This window comes from Poecilia reticulata, chromosome 19 (genome assembly GCF_904066995.2).
Source record: "Poecilia reticulata chromosome 19, P_reticulata-male-v2, whole genome shotgun sequence".
Lineage (NCBI taxonomy): Eukaryota > Metazoa > Chordata > Actinopteri > Cyprinodontiformes > Poeciliidae > Poecilia > Poecilia reticulata.
Genome location: NC_088848.1, coordinates 7,054,159 through 7,073,407, shown reverse-complemented (window position 1 = coordinate 7,073,407; position 19,249 = coordinate 7,054,159). Strand labels below are relative to the sequence as shown.

Below are 19,249 nucleotides of genomic sequence, written 5' to 3'. Positions count from 1 at the left end.
CTTAGAAAGAAATTAGTGATTTGTCTTATAATTGTACATCCTAGACTGCAGAGAAGGACCTGAAGGGCCATAAGAGTAGTGCATTAATGGGTGTCGTGTTGGAGGAAAGCCCCTGATCTGATGGCATCAATGCTGCAGGGCAGAAAACAGAGCAAGTGAACAAATGCTATCAGCATCGGCCAAAAAGAAAACAAACAGGATCGCTATCTCTGCAAGAGTGGCCCGAAGCACATACATAATAGCACAGATACACCAACACACACAAGTATAAAAGTCAACGTTCAAGCGGCAGCAGCACACCTGAACACTGACCAACTGTAAAGACAGAGGTGAGGAAACGTGATGGAGGAAAAGGGAAAAGAGAACGGCATAGCAGCTATGGCAGCCTGCTACCAGAAATTTGATCCCACAGCATATTTGCAGTACAACTACACTCCACCACGCGCTGATTTTGCAAGAAAAGACAGCATCGTGCCTTGGAAACTGGCCTGTTTACACAGAGCTTTCACTGAAGGTAATATGTTTGTCATAAAGTAATTTCCATAGTACGGATGTGCTACCATCTCACTATAACCCGTAACTTTTGTGCACTGTCAAAAGTTTTAGTGCAGCGTCTTTGTATTTGTTTTTGTCCGAATGGAAACACTCAAGTTAAGCTGTTGTTACGATTAGATCAGAGCTTCCCTAAAATCATATCTGACGGGTTTAAGAAATGTTGAACTTTTGTGCTACTCTAAAGCGTCTCTGCTTTACTTCTTTTTTCTTCTCCCTCTTCCTCCCAGGGGATGTGAGCGGTGAGCTCCTGGTGGACATCGGATCAGGTCCCACTTTTTATCAGGTGATGAGTGGCTGTGAAGTTTTCAACAAACTGATCCTGACAGATTTCTTGGAGATCAACCGCCGGGAGCTGCGGCGCTGGCTCCAGGATGAGGGAGGATGCAGCCTGGACTGGACTCCCTACCTGGAGCATGTCTGCAAGCTGGAGGGCCGACGGTATGAAAGTGTCTTGATAAAAAGAAACGATTTGCATATTTTGACAGACTACTACCTCAAATTTAAATGCGGCAGACCAGCACAAAGTAGTGCGTTGTAAGGAACTGAAGGGAAAAATGGTTGTCAAACTCAGAGAAACTCTGAAAGTGTGCTATTTATATGTATGTAAAGCATATTAATGTGTCAGAATGGTCCAAGCAAAGTCCATTCCAATTGAGCATGTGTGTTGAGACTATAAATCGTGCTCGCAGATGTTCAGCATCCTTTTGGACAGAGCTTTAGAAAATTTAGGAATAAACCTGGCCAACAGTTTTGGGCGTTAGATGTGCCAAGATGGTAGAGACGTATCCCAAAACACTTTTTTTGGGACTGAATACAAATACAAAAGTTCTTTGGATATTCTTTCCACTTCAGTACGATGCACCACTTTGAGTTGAACTATAAAATAGTAAAATACCACGAATTTGTGGTTAAAATTTGGCTAAATACGAGTGAACAAAAGCATCCTCACAGCCTGATGCTACTAGTAGCGGGGAATGGTGTGCATAGGGTAACTTTTAGCTTAATTGTTGTGCTACTTTGTGTTATCTAACACAGAGGAGTGCTAAAAACCTGAATAAAACTCATGATTTAACTTCTAAGTACTGTCAAGTTTGACAAAGTCCTGCTAATGATCCAATAATTTGACTTATGTGTTTTGAAGCAGTAGAACAATGAGTCAAGGAGTTTGGGTCTCTCTTCTAACACGTATATTCACCATAAAACACATTCAAGGTGTCTGAATACTTAAATGACACTCTATTTGTTGCCTGGTTGCATGTAAGTTGATGATTGTTTATCAGGTCCTCAGCTTGGCCTGAGAAGGCTACCCGGCTGCGTCAGGTCGTGTCGGACATCCTTCCGGTTGACGTGCACTGTTCCCAGCCTGTGGCTCCGGACTCGCTTCCCCCAACCGGGGCCGACTGCCTGGTGTCCTGCTTCTGCCTGGAGAGCGTCAGCCCCGACCTCCTAGCCTTCACCAGGGCGCTGGGTCACATCGGGAAGCTGCTTCGTCCCGGAGGCCACCTGATGCTGATCGGAGCCCTGGGAGAGAGTTATTATTTCGGTGGTCCAGGGGTGAGGATCCCCGTGGTGCCCCTGAATGAAGCCCAGGTCTGTGAGAGTTTGAGGGAAACCGGTTACACCCTGATCAGGCTTGAAGTCTACACTCTGCCTCAGGATATGCGGGTTGGAGTCGATGATGTGACTGGGGTGTTTTTCGCAAAGGCGAAGAGGGATTAATTGAGGTCCCTGGCATTTGCTGCTTATTAGTCAAATATAAGTTGAGCAGTCAAATAAATTCACACTTGTTTTTTTGTTGTTGTTTTTTTTTCTTTCGTTGAATGAGAAGTTAGTTTAAATGTAAATGGAGAAAGAAAAAAATCCTCAAAAGTAAAAATGTTTTCCAAGTTTCTCGGGCTTTAGCTGTGAGGAACGCAGTTAAAGACTGACCCCTGCTGGTGAAATACGGCTACTACAGCTGACACAGAAACTTCTAGTAGTCAAAACATTTTGTGTCATTTGTAAAAGTTTTATCTATCTATTCTATGTCTGTCTTGTTCGCTTATATAAATATGCTCCATATATGTTTATCCAGATATTGAGAAAGCATAAAAAATATATAATTTAGAGCAACATTTTTATTTTATTTTTAAAAAGTGTGTTTTACTCTTATGTGGTGAAATTTATCTGCATTTCTGGTGTGTAGTGTTGTGTAATTAGATAAATTAAGCACTAGATGTCACTTTATGGCTATATATATCTGAAAATCAAACTCAAACAATGAAGACTAATTGGAGCCTATACTTGATATGCTTCCTGGTGTGATCACTCCTGTTCCTCCTACAGACCCACAGTCAGTACGTAACAATCCTGAGAATACAGACAGAAAGTAACTGAACTTCTTGTTTTGCTTCACCTCTTATCCAAAAGGCTTCTTCAGATTGTCACAATGGCTTTGGATTATTATGTGGTTTTGGGAACATAATAAGTTTCTGACCCATTGCATCCTGAGTTCCTGATCCAGAAAAACGTGAAGTATTTCACATGTTTCAAAAAGTCATTGGTTATAGAACCACCTGAGAAAGAGTTAAGACTGCAGTATGACATACTGAGATAAAATCTGTACTCCACTGTAGATTTCTTCTGGTTTGCCATACTGAAGTGTTTTTTTAGATCAAGGGGTTTTTAACTCATTTCCATTTTGGGCCATATCAAAAATCTGAATGTTCTTAAAGGGCCAGTTGTGCCAGAATGTATTCATAAAACAAATTTAACTGTAAAATATCAATAAACAGCTTTTTGCTTCAGCATCCAATAAGTGTTTCTTAAAATAAAATAATAGTGAACGTCTTTTGACACTGATCATGCCATCCAGGATTTTTTAATATTTGTTTGTGAGGGTTTTTTTAACAACCAAAATCACAGATTTGATGGCGCTAATTTATAAATATTTGTAAGGAATTTTTATATTTGTGCTAATGTGTGATGTTAAATGCATCTTTTTATTAATCGCATATCAATCACGGATTTGACATCAAGTAAGGCTGAGGCAGCAGTCACTTACGCCCAAAGATTTAGGCTAATTTTGAGAAAAAAATTGCAGTAAAAATCTGAGAAAACGTGGGAATTTGTAGATTTTGTGTGAACATTGAGTGAATTTTGCATATTTTTTGAAAAACTTATTCATGTCATTCATGTCAACTTATTCATGTCATTTGGAGTTTAGAGAGCCACATAAAAAGCTGCAGCGGGCCACATTTGGCCCGCGGGCCTCGAGTTTGACACATGCGTTTTAGATATTCAAAAGTTAATCATACCAGACTAAATATACAACCCATTTTATTCTCTTAAAATAAATATGTGACATTCTTAAAAGTGACACAACATTCTGGACCACCTAACCCATTTGATACACAAAGGAAAATATTTTATTGCATAATTTTTACAGGCAGATTGTTCAATCCCACTTAAAGCAACAACCTGTTTGAATAGATTTATTAAGAATGAATGCATTAGTTATATACACAGGTTAATATAATATATAAAGATTAATAAATGACCAGGTAATTTATTTCACCGTGTAAGATTACCGATGTCAGTTAAAAGTGCTTTCTCAACTCGATCACATTTGCTACAGTGACCATCTCACAAAAGCCTGTTCATAATGTTCCAGCAGATCAACATGGCCACATTATCACGATTAGTTGGATTAGTCCCCATAATTATTAAGATGGCAGCTGTGCAGATGCGATCATCTGTTACTCATCCTCTTTCCTCCATCGACCTTGTGTGCAAATATTCAACAAAGTTTGCATCTCCAGAGTGAAATCCTGATGATCTACGACCAAACATGTATATGTGGCCATTATTGTAGTTGATAATGTTAAATGTATTTATGTGGCACTTTGGTGTATGTGGTCTAACATCTTAATTTACAATTTGTAGCCAATAAACTAAACTACAGCTAAAAATCTTACTCCTGTTTTGATGCTGACATGGAATATTTCTCCAGCTTTCTCGGCTGTCTCAGGTTAAACTTTAACCTATATCTGCTCATTTATATTCTTCCCAGATGATTGTATGTTTCCTCTGCTCTTTCTTTTTCCACTTCCAGCTTTATTGTTGCATGCATGCACACACCTGCAGACCTAAAAAGCACATATGTACACGCAAAAAATGTCCACGCATGTGCTGCACAGGCGCGTTCTCTACAAGCTCTCTTGGCCAGTTTGTCTTCTTTTTGTCATTCCCCCTTTCCTTCCTCCAGCTCTGTGGTCTCGGCTCTTGCGGCTGAACTTCCCAGCATCTCACAAAGATCCGTTGAAGGTTCGCTTTTTTCTCTTAAGTCTGCTGCGAAAGAAGTTTTAAATGGAAAATCACTTCCTATTCAGAAAAAGCTTCAGTATTAGAGGGGAAATTGTGCACCACCCACTTGTGGTTGATGCCGCCTGCTGTTTTTCCTCATCATCGTGTTGCTCCTCTTCCTCTCCAGAAGAGGGCGCTTCTCTGTCCAGAGACTTCAGGTGGGCCGCCGCCAACATCTGGACAGCTGAAAACACAAATCAGTAAAACAGAAACTCAAACAGATGGAAGGGTTAATGTCTGTGAAGTTTGGGCTAAAAGCGTTTAACTTACAAAAGAGGAAGAAGAAAGATGGTGAATTTACCATGTCTGATTGCTCAATAAGACTCAGGTCACATTGTTTAGGGACTGAATCAACACACTGACCTCTAAACATGCTTACATCCTTATCTACAATTATCTTGTTCTCAAAAGTTCATTTTTAGCTAACATGGTCGGGGAACTAATGCTAAAAAGTCACTTGTCTTTGTTCTGCAGTGTTGCTATTTTCTGTCACAAACAAACCGTCTGCCTTCATGACGTAATCCAGACCATGATTCATCTGACCAGGTCAGAAACAAGGGAGTTTGACCTTTCCAGAGGGAGCTGGGAGTGACCTTAGCGATACTCCCCTACATATTAAATATAAAATAATTATTTAAATTTCTGCATGGGTTGCTGGAGGAACTTACCTTAGAATACCTTGTCTTCATTAAGGTACCCATATCAGCAGTGATCACCCATCACTGACAGCGTTAACATCTTATAAAACGATTTATTTTCATTTGCAGTGTCATGAGGTAAGCTAGTCATTTCATTTGGTCCTCCAGCTGTACTTTCCAAAACAACAGAGCTTAGATCATGAAATAAACCTGAGGGATAAAACCTGGGCCAGCAGCCCGGTTGGAAAAACTGTCCTACTAATATATGAATAAATTCTTAACTTGTTTCAGTGTTTTAGTGCATTTGTTGACCTTTTCCAAATGTTTATTTATTTCTGCATTTCTTTTTTACTCTGGTCCTCCAGACATGCTCATCAGTTGTCTGCTAAAATGGCTGCCAAACAGCAAGAGAAAAGAAATAAAAACATCTCAAAGAATTTGAAGACTTTTGAGCCAACATCTACCTTTAAGCTTCTTTTTGTTCCTACAGCAATATCTCCTTGTAATGCTTTTTATTTTTATTGTTTTTATTTTTTAATCTTTGATAGTTTGTCTTTTTGTTTTTATACTTGCTGCAACATCAATTGTCCATTTGGGATATGAATAAAGCTGAATCTGAATCTTTCTAGCTTCCTGTGACAGCTTGCTGTACCGCAGCGCTAATTCTACTTTGTGGAAGCAAAAAGTGGAAATTCAGTCTCATAGGTGTTATTTTTTTCATTTATCTATTCTGTTGTACAAGTGCTGCATCTGGCAACATTCCTGTCAGTATTTCTGCTCATGTTGGGTGAGCAAGATTTCTTAATATCCTCAAGATTTGCACAGTCCATTTAAAAGTTTTTGACCAATTTCTTTGTTTTATGGGGGAAATTATTTTCATTTCTATGATCAAAGAAGCAAAAAACCTTACAAAAATGGTACCGCCATATTTAAAATTACGACCCAATTCTTTATCATCTCTGGCCAAAATTATTAACATCCAGCAACAGAACAGCAGGCTATAGAGACCGTAAACTTCAACTTGCTCCCCCACTAACAAACACAGAAATATTTTTGCTAGCATTAACAGCAGCATGTCTGAATATGTGAAAGAGAGCATGTTGCAGCTGCAGCCCCTAATCCAGGATGATCCAGAACGGACCCACAGCTGTTTTTGCTCCTAATCTGGCATGGCACACTGATCCACACTCACTGGCGACACAGAAACCAACAAATCAGACTGTTTGTGGATACAAATGTCTGGATTTTGACAGACATGCTCCAACTCAGCATTGGATTCTTCATTCATGATTGTGGCATATGATAAAAGAACGAGGAGACATTTGCAAGATAATTTAATACATTTAAAAAAAAAGGCATTTACCGTTAAGTGAGGGTGGCTGGTAGGTTGCCATGTGAACCAGTTTGGCTTTCGTGGATCCATTTTCACCCAGAACCCACTGTGGAAGCAATGAATGAGAATCACTGTTTCACTTAACATCTGGGGAGAAGACTATAAAACAGCTCAACATTATCTTGTTTTTGTATTACATGCAAAAAATGAAAATGAAAACAGAGATGTGTTTTATTTGTAACTGATGGCTGGAATAAAAAGTAGAAGAAAAGATGACACAGAAAGGTTGTTACTTTCGGAAATCAACAGAAAGAAAGAATATTTTTGGAGTTTTATCAGGATGTGTCTGGCAGAAAAAGCAACTCAAACTTTGTTGTTTTTAACAATTTTACTTACTTATCATTTTATATTTTAAATTTGTAGGTAAACAGAAATTAAAATGAGGAAAATGAGTTAGTCAACTTATCTTATAGCAGAGCTTGTCTGCTTTTTCAGAGATGAACTCTTACAAAAGTTTGCAAATCTCTCTAACTTTTTCACATTGTAACCACAAACTTCACTTGTATTTAGTTGGGATTTTATGAGGTAGAACCAACACAAAGTACTGCAGGATGAATGATTTTCAGCTTTTTTCCCAACAAATTATTATCTGAAAAGTGTGGCCTGCATTCAGCCTCTGTTAGTAAACACTTTAAATATTATATTTTTCACTGAAATGACAGCTGTGTCTGGAGGTTTCTACCAGTTAGTCTTTTCTGCGAATTCATTTGAAATTATTGTCACAATTTTTTAATTATAACTAATTACAGCTCTTACAAATGTCGTGATCTAAGCCTTTTTCCACCTCAGACGCCAAAAAAAATAAAATAAAATTAGCGTTAGTTTAATTTAAAGAGAGCATCTTTTTCAACGTTTTCTATTTCTCCTTTCTGAAGTTAAAGGCTTGCACCATATTTTATCAAAGCGTGTCAGAGTAAAGAGGCTGAATGCAAATGTCACACTTTTAGATCTTCATATGCAAGATATTTTGAACATTATTTCCATCCACTTCACTTTGTGTTGATCTGTTAAATAAAATATCGTGTTTTTGTGCGACAAAATCTGAGAAAGTTCAAGGGGTGTGAATAATTTTACAAGGCCCTGCATACATATGGAAATAATAGAAACATATTTTAACATCAACAGCATAAATAACATTAGATTGTATTTGTTACATGGAAAAACCTTTGCTATTTTTAATATAAAAATTCATTTAAATATAAATTGCAAATATTCCAATGCTAACTTTTTAACTTTAATTTCCATAAAATGTTCATTCGTAAAAAAAATTGTTTGCGCCTTTACAGCTTGAGAGTAGGAGGTTAAGTTTAGAGAAAATTGTCTCTCGTTTACCTACTTTCTTTATAAAACACCTAATTTCCACATACTGCAATGAAACAGACTAGCAAAAAAATAAAGAAAAGAAATAAAGTCTGCAGCTCTTCATCATGAAAGCAGATTAAAGTTTGATATAAAAGTTCTCTGGTTTGACTTGTAACTCCTCAGTGATACCTGACGCGAGCTGCTGTCTTCCTCTGGTGATGGCGGGTCTGTCAGTTTGAAGAGAGTGGCAGGTGTTGGCCTCCGGCGTCGAATCTTTGCAAAGACAAAAAGAGAATTTTCTGTCTTTATTTGCTTGTATCAAACTGCAGTGTGTAGGGCTGAGTGCATTTCCATTTTTTATGAGTTTGCAACCAGGACTTTTTGCTTTTGTTCTGGAGTTGGGGATCTCATTTCACACCAAAACATTGAACTTGTTTCTTTCCTAAATGCTGCCATGGCCTCTCATGTCATCCGTGATGCATATATAATTGTTTGAACGAATGACTTTGTGATCTTTATGCATTTCTACCCAAGGATTGATCAGACATGTCGAGGTTCACAGATGTCTTTCTGATTTTTGCCTTGCTTTTCTGGATTTTTTTCCATGATGTCACACTAGAAAAACCTTAAAACTCATCTACAGATGTGATTTTTTTTTTAACTAAAATGTTTAATTAAACCTACTGGAGTCTCCTGAATATTTTAATACACACCAATCTTTAAAATATATTAAAAGAATACCTAAAAATGTATTCTTTAGTCTGGCATATAACAAATTGAACTAATTTGGGTAATCCAGACGTAAAACAGGAGACATTCTGTCTGATTTAATGTTAGACGATGAGAAAAATTTAAATATCTTGTGCATAAATAGCGTTGTTTCCAACACTACACAAGTTTTGCTTCATTGTATGTTTTTTATCAATGGTGGAATTTTGATTTGTACCTTTATTGTCCTTTTGTTTCTTGCTATGAGATGCATAAGAGCTATTTGTTATTTACAAAGCAGCGTGAGTCATCGGCTACAAAAGTTATGCAACTTATGAAGTGCAGAACAAAGATCCAGCTCCTTCTTAGCAAATTGTCCAAAAATAAATCCTAGCAGAGGCTCCCCAAACTCTATAAACTAGAATCTTTAGTGATTCAGTGCATTGCTACAACGTCCATGAAATGCTTTCAATTTTAAATATTTTCACATTTAAAACATTACTTTTATTACTATGACATGTTTGTACACTTTGGAAACGTTTAAATGCATGGCTTTTATTTGAAAATTTGCTATTTCTGATTTTCAGGCAATATTTATTTTCGTAATTATACCTTTTCAGGTTCTAGTGTGTTACTACGAGTATTATTTTATTATTAGAGCGCCTGCAGAAGGAAGGACAGCAGCGTAGGCAAAATACATGTGGGCGGCTCCTCCTACTGCCTCTGCTTCCCTCCATTTGACAAATTTATCTCTTCAACCGAATATACTGCTGATGTTTGAGAATATGATTTAAAATCATCACAGAAAAAAATAGACAGAAATTTTTGTGAAAATCAGTACCTTGTTTAGGCGCCTGTTTGAGAGCTTTTGAGATGTAGACCTTTGTTGCAAGTGGAGGCAAAAGGTCAAACTCATACTGAATGTTGTTGTTATGAAAATCTGAGATACAAAAACACCAGTGGGAGGTTAAGGCTGTGTAAAATGTTCTTTTACACATGTACACAGCAGGAAGTGGGATTTTTTCCTTGGTTTTAGAAATTCAGCACATTGGATTTCCATGTAGTATCACCTCACAGAAACAAGGTTATGGTTCAGATCCTGCTGACCTTCTGGGGTTTTCCTGTGTTCTCCTTTCCACACCTGAATGTGTTTCTTCATTTCCAATACTGCCCAACTCTGTCAATATTTCTGCCTGATGAAAACCAAAAGTTCTGCTTTTTTTTTTAAATTAGAAATTGACAGTAGACAAATAAAAAGACTTATAATACTCAGGTTGTCCCCCAGTGTATTATAAGCCTGGCGGGCCACAGGGCTTAGTATTGCTTATTTAATTAAATCTTTTTAAAATGTTTGCATTTTTAAGGCTTTATAGTTGCTTTACAGGTAGTAATCTTCCAATCGTTTAATAACACATCAAGTGATATTTTCAAATTTTCTGTCAACTTTAAAAAAGTTTAAATTCAAAAACTTTTTTGCTGGATGAATAAACCACAAGGCTTAGCAAGTTTTCCTGGGGAAACCTTGATACTGTAATGTTATCTTCTGGCAGCACAGTCAGTGAAAAGACTGATGACTTTACAGTCAAACAGCAGAAAAAAAAGGTAAATGGGTAAAGATGCTGATTGTTTCCGAGTGAAGAAATGGAAGATTGAGTGAAATAAAATAAATGTACAAATATTTATTGGGAAAACTGAGAAAATCTATTCAAGAGATAGTTTTAAATCCCAAGGCATGGACTATGGGATCTATTGCTGACGTATCCAGGATTTGGTCAACAATTGTTGAACCATAGAGACAATAACAACGTTTTCATTAACCTTAAAATTGTGCAATTTCACATTTTGAAAATAAATTTGCTTAATGGAAAAAATGTCAATTTTGAAAAAAATTCTAATTTTTGATGGAAAGTTTTGATGCTACGGTGTTTTTTATGGCCAAATCGAAAATACAGTATTTAGCTAAGCTGGGATGTAAACACTTATTTCGCATCACACAAGTCATGTGATCAACAATCGAATGTTAAAACCTAAATAAATTCTTAAAATTGAATAACATCTTTTTAGTTCCTCCAGGGTTTCGCAGTGAACAGACGAAGAAGACGGCAGGAAGCGGCAGAAGGATCATGGCGCGGCATGTTTTTTAATGTCTTAATGCGTGATTTCAATTGCATTTCTTTTTTAATGGAAACAGCACAAATGCATAATTGTGTTTTTTTTTTTCCGACTTTAAAGTTTCACGCACATTTTTAATGGAAACACAGTCAGTGTCAGAAGCAATTTTAAATGGGCTAAAGAGAAAAACTACTTCATGTTGTTTACACCAGTTCTGACCCATTGATCTGGATGTTGCAGCTGAAAATCGGTCAAGTTTTTTGCAGCCTGTTTTTTTTCCTCATATTAGTGAACAAATAGCCTCAGTTTTTTGTCGTTATCTGACAGGAGGCGGCTCCCCGTGCGGTCTTCCTACGCTTTAGCCCATCTGCTTTGAGGTTTGACATGCTGCGCATCACCATCACTATTCTGTTGTTGGTTGAAGTAAAGACAGTTGGACCAAAGACATTTCATTACATGTTTTTGTACACGATTAATCAAACTTTGTACAGTTTTTATTTCTTTTCCTGTTAGCTAAAAATCAAACTTCCACACTCTGTGTTACAAGTAAGAGTTAGTGAATGATTAAGAGTAACATTTAACCTCAAGAGTTTAAAATCGCAACATTTATAAGCCATAAATGCAGAGTGGGGTCAGAACTGGTTCCTAGAGAGGGTTTTAGAGAGATTCTTAATCCCTTTAGTCGTAAAGATCAGAGGGTGGAGCCACAAATCCCTTGTGTTCATATAATGCTTGCATTTTATACTCTTAGTAATACTGTGTCTAGTCCAGTTAGCCTGCAACCTGATGAAACAAATGAAGAAAAGCATGTAATTTGTATTTAACCTGTAATGTTGCACAAGTAAAATAACTTTCTGAATTTGTGTGAGGCATTTTGTTGAATAATGTCTCTGGTTGTGGTTTTTTCTGCACTCTGAAGTCTGAAAGATTCGCCATGTTTTCTCCGTTTGTGGTTAACAATTCTCACTTAATTCCTAGAAGTGTTAATGAAGGAAAAGGATCAGCTCTGTAAGTATTCAGTCTTTGCATTTATTTATTTACTTAACTTTAAAATTCCTTGAACATATGACCTGCTTTAACTATCAAAGAAACAGCTTAAATGAAAATCTAAGCATTATTCCCACTTCCAGAACTTCTGGCTAAAACTGTTCAACATTTCGTACAATTTCTGCTGCAGGCACAATGCCATGCTTATTAATTGATAACCGAACAAATACTCTGTCGTTCCTGTAAATTAAATAACTTCCCGTCGGTTCGTGTCTGGAGCTCTGGGGTGAAATTTAGTTCTTGGCTTTAACTGCCCTTGCCCTTAATTCAGTCCTCAGCTAATCTTTTTTTAATCTGTAGCCTCCATCCTTGGCTGATTCTTTCTCAACTTTTAATGCTTTTTCTTTTTCTAAATATTGTAATAGTTAACTGTTGTGCTAGAAAACTGGGATATATTGGAAAATAAGAAGGTCACAGGGGTGCTTAAACTACTGAGTTCAATTTCTAGACGTTAAACAATGACCAGATTCCTGGAACTGCTATGTGACTTCATCCAGTCGAGTGACTTGAATGCACTTGAACATGGCCGTACTCCATGACCTCTGGACTTGCTTCAGGAGAACAATCCAGAAATGTTTTTGGCTCCTAACTGTTGGAGTTTGTGCACTGTAGCAGGAAGGTCTCAATCTCTTAGATGACGTGTCAAACTCAAGGTCCGGGGGCCAAATATGGCCCGCCACAGCTTTTTATGTGGCCCTCTAGACTCTAAAGTGACACATAAATAGAACCGCTAGAATAACAGCGTGCTTAAATATTATTTTATCAATCAATTCAAAGCAGTTTTTATTGGTTTACTGCCAAATTGCATCAATTAGGCTGCGTCAGAAAATTCAAGCAAAAATCAACAAATTCCTGTATTTTTTCACGCTAATGCATAATTGTGAGATTATTGCAGATTTTTCACAAAAATGGAGAAAAACATTGGATCTAAGTGACAGTTTACTCCCACCTGCAGGTGGCAGTATTTATTACTTCCACTAAACAACTTAATGATGAGTTAAAATCCATAATAACGCAGCGAGTCATGAAAAGTCACATTTACCATCATACATAAGTGCAGATATTTCCAAATTACTACCAAAGAAACTTTTATTTTCCAAAAAGAAAATAAAAGTAATCCTGAAGGGGCAGAAAAGATGTTATTTAATTTTAAGAATTTATTTACGTTTTAGCAGCTTAACAGTTTTTATCAATACATTCTGGCACAACTGGCCCTTTAAGAACATTCATGATCTTGATTTGGGCCAAAAGGAAAATGAGTTTGACTCCTGACTTAGATGGATCAATGAACCTCCCAAAGCTTAAGATAACACAACAAGGCTTAGCAGAGCAGCAGAGTTAACGAACCATGATGAAAATGAACCAACTCTGAACAACGGAGGCCCAGGAGTCAAAACTAATGAAACGCAGCTGGTGGCAATTTTCAGCCCAGGGGGAAAGACAAGGCAGTGAGCCATTTCAACACATAGAACTAGGAAAACCAGAAGTTCAAGCAACTTATGTAGTAGAAAATGCAAAAAGAAATGTAGAAAACTAAAAACAGAAGCAATTAATCATGATGTGAAGCTGAAAAACTGCCAAAACGGTTTTCTTGGAAGGAAAACTGGGAAAAGAAACAACCGAATCTGAACCACATGCATGTGAGAATGTAAACAGGACCAAAGATCAGGTTCAGATATTTCAATCAGGGATCCAAATAACAACATGGTGCCTGACAAAAGTGTTCATGCAAATTGTTTTTACATTTTGTAATGTTTTTTTTTTAATAGGACTTTATATTAAGAACTGATAGTGAAAAAAAATGTGTAATATTCAGACTCCAATACTGCAATCACAGTCTGGAAACTGAAATCTTCATAGTTCTTTTTGATTGGATGGACAGCATTCATGTCATCAACTCAGGTTCACAAGTACACTTAGGTCTGGACTTTGATTAGACCACATGTGTCAAACTCAAGGTTTGTGGGCGAAATCAATCAAATAACATAATATTATCTGTTTACTGCCAAATTATATCAATCAGTCCCTTCGGTTTCTTGATAATTAATGTGGAAATTCACACAAAATCAACAAATTACCAAACTTTTTTGAGCTAATACATAATTAGGAGTTTATTGCGGATTTTTCTCAAAAATTGTTAAAACCTGTCTTATTTGTACTGAAGAAATTAACTGATGTCAGATAATAATCCATGATCTACACAGTGAGTAATAAAAAGTCACATTTACCATCAAAAATAAGCTAAAATATTTGCAAAATTTGATTTTAATTGCAAAAATCCTTTAAAAACAATCACAAAATCCTGGAGGGACTGAAAAGATATAACATTATTTAATTTTAATAATTTATTGATATTGTAACAGTTTGTAGACCCGGCCCTTTAAAAGCATTCATGATTTTGATTTGGCCCAAGCTGAAAATGAGTTTGACAGCCTTGGATTAGACCATTTTAACCCATGAATAGGAGTTCATTCCTATTCATTACATGGTTTTAGTTTTAACTCTACTTATATCTAACTGCTTCACATTTACATTAAATGTAAATGCAGATTTACATTTATCTGCATCCATATTTCAACACTGATCAGCTTCCCACAGCATGATGCGGCCACCACCTTCCATGTGTAACTGTTCTTTAAAAAAATCAAGGTGATGAGCATTAGTTTCTGCTAATTTTATGAGCAAAAACCACATTCCTTCACAAGTTCCCTGTACTTCCTTCAGGACTTGTGGCAAATTTTAAGCAATCTTTGTAGAGGGTAACAGTGTTTTTTGGTTTTCTGATGTTAGCCTTTACAGAACAATAACACACAGATCGACTCTGTTTTCTAATTAGGTTAGTTCTGCCGGTTATTATTTGCAGTTCACCTCATATAGAGTTCATGTAAAAGCTACACTTTGTTACATTTCAGCTATGCACTACTTTGTGTCTATCATTTAAAATCCCAATGAAGTGGCGTTGTTCTTTCTGGTTTTAATGTGGCAACATGTGAAAAAGTCTGAGGACTAAGTGAAGCCTCTTTTGCGAGCCTCTGTAACTGGAGGGTGCTGAAGCAAACGATGACACGCTTCTGCTCTAGAAGGGGCAAAGAAAGTAGTCCGACACTCTGGGGACAGGAGAGCTATAAACAGCAGATGTGCAAGAAGTATTTGAGTGGCTGGTGATGATTGATTTATTAGTTTATTTATGCATTCCAGAAAAGAACAAGCTTTCCAAACAGATGTTTTTTTTGAAAAGTTTCTCATCGTTCACTTGGGGAAAATTATTCGGATCTCTGACATGGCACCTGTCTCCATCCAGTAAGGGTTTCGCTCCAGGCAGCAGAATGCAATCTTAGGACTATTTGAGGCAAAAGAAAAATATACAATTCGCTTCTCAATTGTCTGCATGTTTCACCTGCACTTGATTTAGAAAGATTCAGCCTCAGGCTCGAGGCTCCTTTTACATAACAAACACACACACAGTGCACCTCCTCCCTTTACATGAGTAAAAACGTGACCTTCTTCCCTTTCACATATGTGCTTATGGTGCTTCTGCTATGCTCAGACAAATCTCATTTTCGGCTTTACAGATGGCTGCTTTATCCCTCACTTCCTCCTCATCCGCCACTCTTTTGAAGGGCAGACAACTCTCATTACTTTTAAAGGCTCCAAAAACTATAAGGCAGCACAGCTCAGCTTAATCCTAGAGCTGCTGCCCACAGGGTAATGTGGAGCGAAATGGAGTTTGGTGAAGTCTTGTTATGTAAGAGCATTTTAACCTCAAACTTCTATAAAAGTCTCATGCGCCAGGAATATGTCTGCAAAAACAAAAAAAGCAGCAAAGTATCTGAGACTAACAGAAGTTGTCATTAAATGTCCGCCATTATGACCTTGATCTGACCTCGCCACGTCACAAATACACATTTGTTCTTTTGAGGTCATTGCTAAAGAAACTAGTAGGTGTTTTTTCCTACCATAACAACAGAAAGTTGAATGGAAGGAAAAAGTTTGGCTTAGAATAGTCTATAGTGGTGTACATGAAGGTAAATTCATACTGTTTTGTGTGTTTTTGTGTGTTATTCACTAGTTGTGTCGCAGTTTGACGTGGCCGTGGAGGGGGGTCAGTGTCACTCCCCCGTTGCTAGGAGACGATGGCTGTGGAACGGGTTTTTCTAACGGCTGTGTAGCAGTACTGCTCGCGGAGTTACTTTTTAACTATTATTAAGTTAAAATGTTGCAGACTCAATCACACACCCTTATTAAAATGCCATCTTGACTTGTGTATCATCTTGACTTGACTATATTTTGCAGAGGTTCTCCAAATGTATCGTCCACATTCGTCTTCAGGTGATTTTCTGTCTGATATTGTCCTGGACTCTGACTCGGCAAAGCCAAAACTTAAATTTTACTTTGATTAAGTGATTTGGATGTATGGTTGGGAGTCATATGTTATGGAAATGTGGCCCAAAAGTTTACATTTTGCTTCATCCAGCCATAACACATTTTTTGCAAAAGATTTTAGGCGATTTTAGTCAGGACTGAATGTTTTCTTTGAAATAACTCCACTCCCCAAGAGCTGCTATCCTGCAACCTTTAGATGCATCCCTTCTCCAGCATATCTGAATTAAATGAACCAGTTTCACCTGACTGATAGCTTTGAGATCATTTTGATTTGTTGTAACCTCTCTACAACATCTGACGTTAGCTACAGGAGCCAAATGACCAGGGTTTGTTTTTCTCCAGCTATTTGGTTTGGTTTGTAGAGAAAACATGTCAAATATAAAAAAAAGTAAAAGAAAAAAAAAAAACTGGCATGTGTACAGTTTTACGTGCAACTTCTATAGCTTAAAATGTGAACTTTTTGAACTGAATTTCTGAAATATTGAAACTTTTTAATGATATTGTAATTGACTAAGATGCGCTTATATTGCGTTTAATTTAATACATCGCGGTAAACTTTACATTGGTCCACTATCTTTCCAAATCTACACATTAAAACTTTAAACATTTAAACGTCCCTGGAGGTGTAAAACACAGGATTATCACGCTGTGGGGCCTCACCATCTCCACCTGTCGCGGATCCAGCTGCAGAGAGATGGAGGACGGGACAGAGAACTGGATCTTCCTCCGCGCATCCTTGTCCGCCTCTCGCTCCATCATCTCCGGGTCTGTGGGCAGCAGCGGGTCCATGGCATCCAGCCTGTCACCTCACCGCAGCCGAGCGCACCGACGTCCGGCTTTAAAACCCAGGCGGAAGCAGCAGCAGCAGCAGCGATTTAACTATCTGTGCAGTTTGTGGTTAACTGTCCGGTGGTCAAAATGAAGCAGACGCGGGTGAATAAAAATATTTGAGTCTCTCTGAAAGTGACCGATTCTCCAGCTTCCTCTCACTCTCTGGCGCTTTTTCTGCCCTCCCCTCTCCCACTCTCTGACCATATGCCTGTCCCGCTGTGATTACTGACCTGTTCTACATAAAGGAGAAACCGAGCTCTGTGATGCCTTCAGCTGCCGTCGGAAATCCAAAATTCAAAGTGGATGAACTAGAAATGTCGTTTTAAGTGAGCCGAGTAAGACGTTTTCGTAAACAACAGTTGCAAGTCACGTAATTCATTATTATTATTATTATTATTATTATTATTATTATTATTATTATTATTATTATTATTATTATTATTATTATTATTATTATTATTTAGCCTTTTCTTCAAATATATGTACATTTAGTATTATTATCTTTAGTTATTATTTTGTTTTTCAAGAGAAATTTCACAAATAGGGACTGGTAACACTCCAGTTGCGAGCTTTTCTACATTTGTTATATAATCTTCAAAGTATTTTGATGAGAGAGACCAACATACTGATGTTTTGCCCCTTTTACTCTGCTACCCCTCAGTAAAATCCAGTTCTTTCCAGCTGCTTTTTGATGTCAATAAAGCCCAGCTGTGTATAATATCAATCCAGCTGTTCTGCGAAGACCTCATAGAGAACATTAGTTTAACTTTTCTTCATGTGGAAGCTCAGACCCTTCAGTATTTGTAGAAAGATGTTGCAGATATTCTAGAGGGAGGTCGTGCTGATCACCAAACTCCAAAACTTTAATCATTTGGGAAAAAAATGTGACTATTAACTGCATTTCTCATAATCATAGTCAACTCTTTAGCCTGTTAAGGAGCCATAAAAACCGTAACACTACGCACATTTCTTTAATCAATTTGTATTTATAGCAAGTCGCCACGAGAGGGCGCCAAAAGGCAACGGTTTGTTATTTACTTTTTTACAGTTGATGTTTATTTCAGTATCTTCATTTTATACTTATGGTTAAAAACGCTGGTGTAACAGCAAGGCGTGAAGCTGGAAAATGTTAAAAAGGTCCTCAGTGTAGAATCATAAAGTTACGAAAACACTTAGCTGTTTGTTATTATCAGCAAAACAAATCGCATGTAAGAAGATGGATGGATGGATGGATGGATGGATGGATGGATGGATGGATGGATGGATGGATGGATGGATGGATGGATGGATGGATGGATGGATGGATGGATGGATGGATGGATGGATGGATGGATGGATGGCATGTCGTTCCACCGCCAGTCATCACTTGCGGGGAATGTATCATTATGAATAGATCTCACCAGTCAAATTGTAATAACTTCTTGTTACCAGCAGATGTCACCCACATCAAAAACATTAAAGTCCTAAAATGACAGCCTAGAAAGGTTCTTTGTGAACAAAGCCGATTATAAGCCATAATAAAAAATGTTTAATGTTTATTAAATACAAAACATTCATATTTAACAATAAATTAAATGGGAGATGAGATGGACATTTTTATTATCACTGGGATAAAGTTGTGAAGTGTTACAGCAGTGTTAGAAATCAATATGGAAACCGTATGGCAAAACTACAGGAGGATTTTAGTTACTCTGCAGGAGCTGCTGACATCACCAGCTCAGGTGGAGAAATCAGGACAACTATTTAGTTGCGAAAGCTGACAGAAAAATAACAAACAGAAAATATTACTTTGTTAAAAGAAATCTGTGAGAAACTGTATTATTTTGTCACAACCCATGTGGAGACACGACAACTTAAAGATAAAAATGTTCTGGTTCAATGAGAATAAAATCAAACTGCATGCAAAATGCAGAAAACAAAAGACTACTTATTACTT

The 19,249-nt window shown here is 37.3% G+C and overlaps 2 protein-coding genes across 3 annotated transcripts; one reads left to right on the top strand and one right to left on the bottom strand.

Moving 5' to 3' along the window:
* The first annotated feature begins 277 nt into the window (after positions 1-277).
* On the top strand, positions 278-4,510 carry pnmt (phenylethanolamine N-methyltransferase). The gene is made up of 3 exons (XM_008436830.2): positions 278-514; positions 783-993; positions 1,836-4,510. The coding sequence occupies exons 1-3, from the start codon at positions 343-345 to the stop codon at positions 2,272-2,274; spliced, it is 822 nt and encodes a 273-aa protein (XP_008435052.2). The 5' UTR covers positions 278-342; the 3' UTR covers positions 2,275-4,510.
* Positions 3,857-17,565, bottom strand: LOC103481423 (protein phosphatase 1 regulatory subunit 1B-like). Of its 2 annotated transcripts, none has more exons than XM_017310631.2 (5): positions 17,143-17,565; positions 8,422-8,505; positions 6,901-6,976; positions 4,967-5,083; positions 3,857-4,881 (listed from the first exon to the last, which is right to left on the bottom strand). In XM_017310631.2, exons 1-5 carry the CDS (start codon positions 17,269-17,271, stop codon positions 4,778-4,780), a joined length of 510 nt encoding a protein of 169 aa, XP_017166120.1. In that variant the 5' UTR covers positions 17,272-17,565; the 3' UTR covers positions 3,857-4,777. The 2 variants fall into 2 exon arrangements, with proteins under 2 accessions (XP_017166120.1, XP_008435051.1); XM_008436829.3 differs by having other exon boundaries at positions 3,857-4,884; positions 17,143-17,564.
* Between the last annotated feature and the right edge of the window lie 1,684 nt (positions 17,566-19,249).

Excerpts from the sequence above, each read along its gene's own strand:
- LOC103481423 (XM_008436829.3), bottom strand. The coding sequence starts at position 17,271 with ATGGACCCGCTGCTGCCCACAGACCCGGAGATGATGGAGCGAGAGGCG. Across the intron at positions 8,506-17,142 it reads ATCCGCGACAGGTGGAGATG|ATTCGACGCCGGAGGCCAAC; the intron begins GTGAGGCCCCAC and ends GTCTTTGCAAAG. Across the intron at positions 5,084-6,900 it reads CCAGCCACCCTCACTTAACG|CTGTCCAGATGTTGGCGGCG; the intron begins GTAAATGCCTTT and ends TTGTGTTTTCAG.
- pnmt (XM_008436830.2), top strand. The coding sequence starts at position 343 with ATGGAGGAAAAGGGAAAAGAGAACGGCATAGCAGCTATGGCAGCCTGC. Across the intron at positions 515-782 it reads ACACAGAGCTTTCACTGAAG|GGGATGTGAGCGGTGAGCTC; the intron begins GTAATATGTTTG and ends TCTTCCTCCCAG. Across the intron at positions 994-1,835 it reads TGCAAGCTGGAGGGCCGACG|GTCCTCAGCTTGGCCTGAGA; the intron begins GTATGAAAGTGT and ends ATTGTTTATCAG.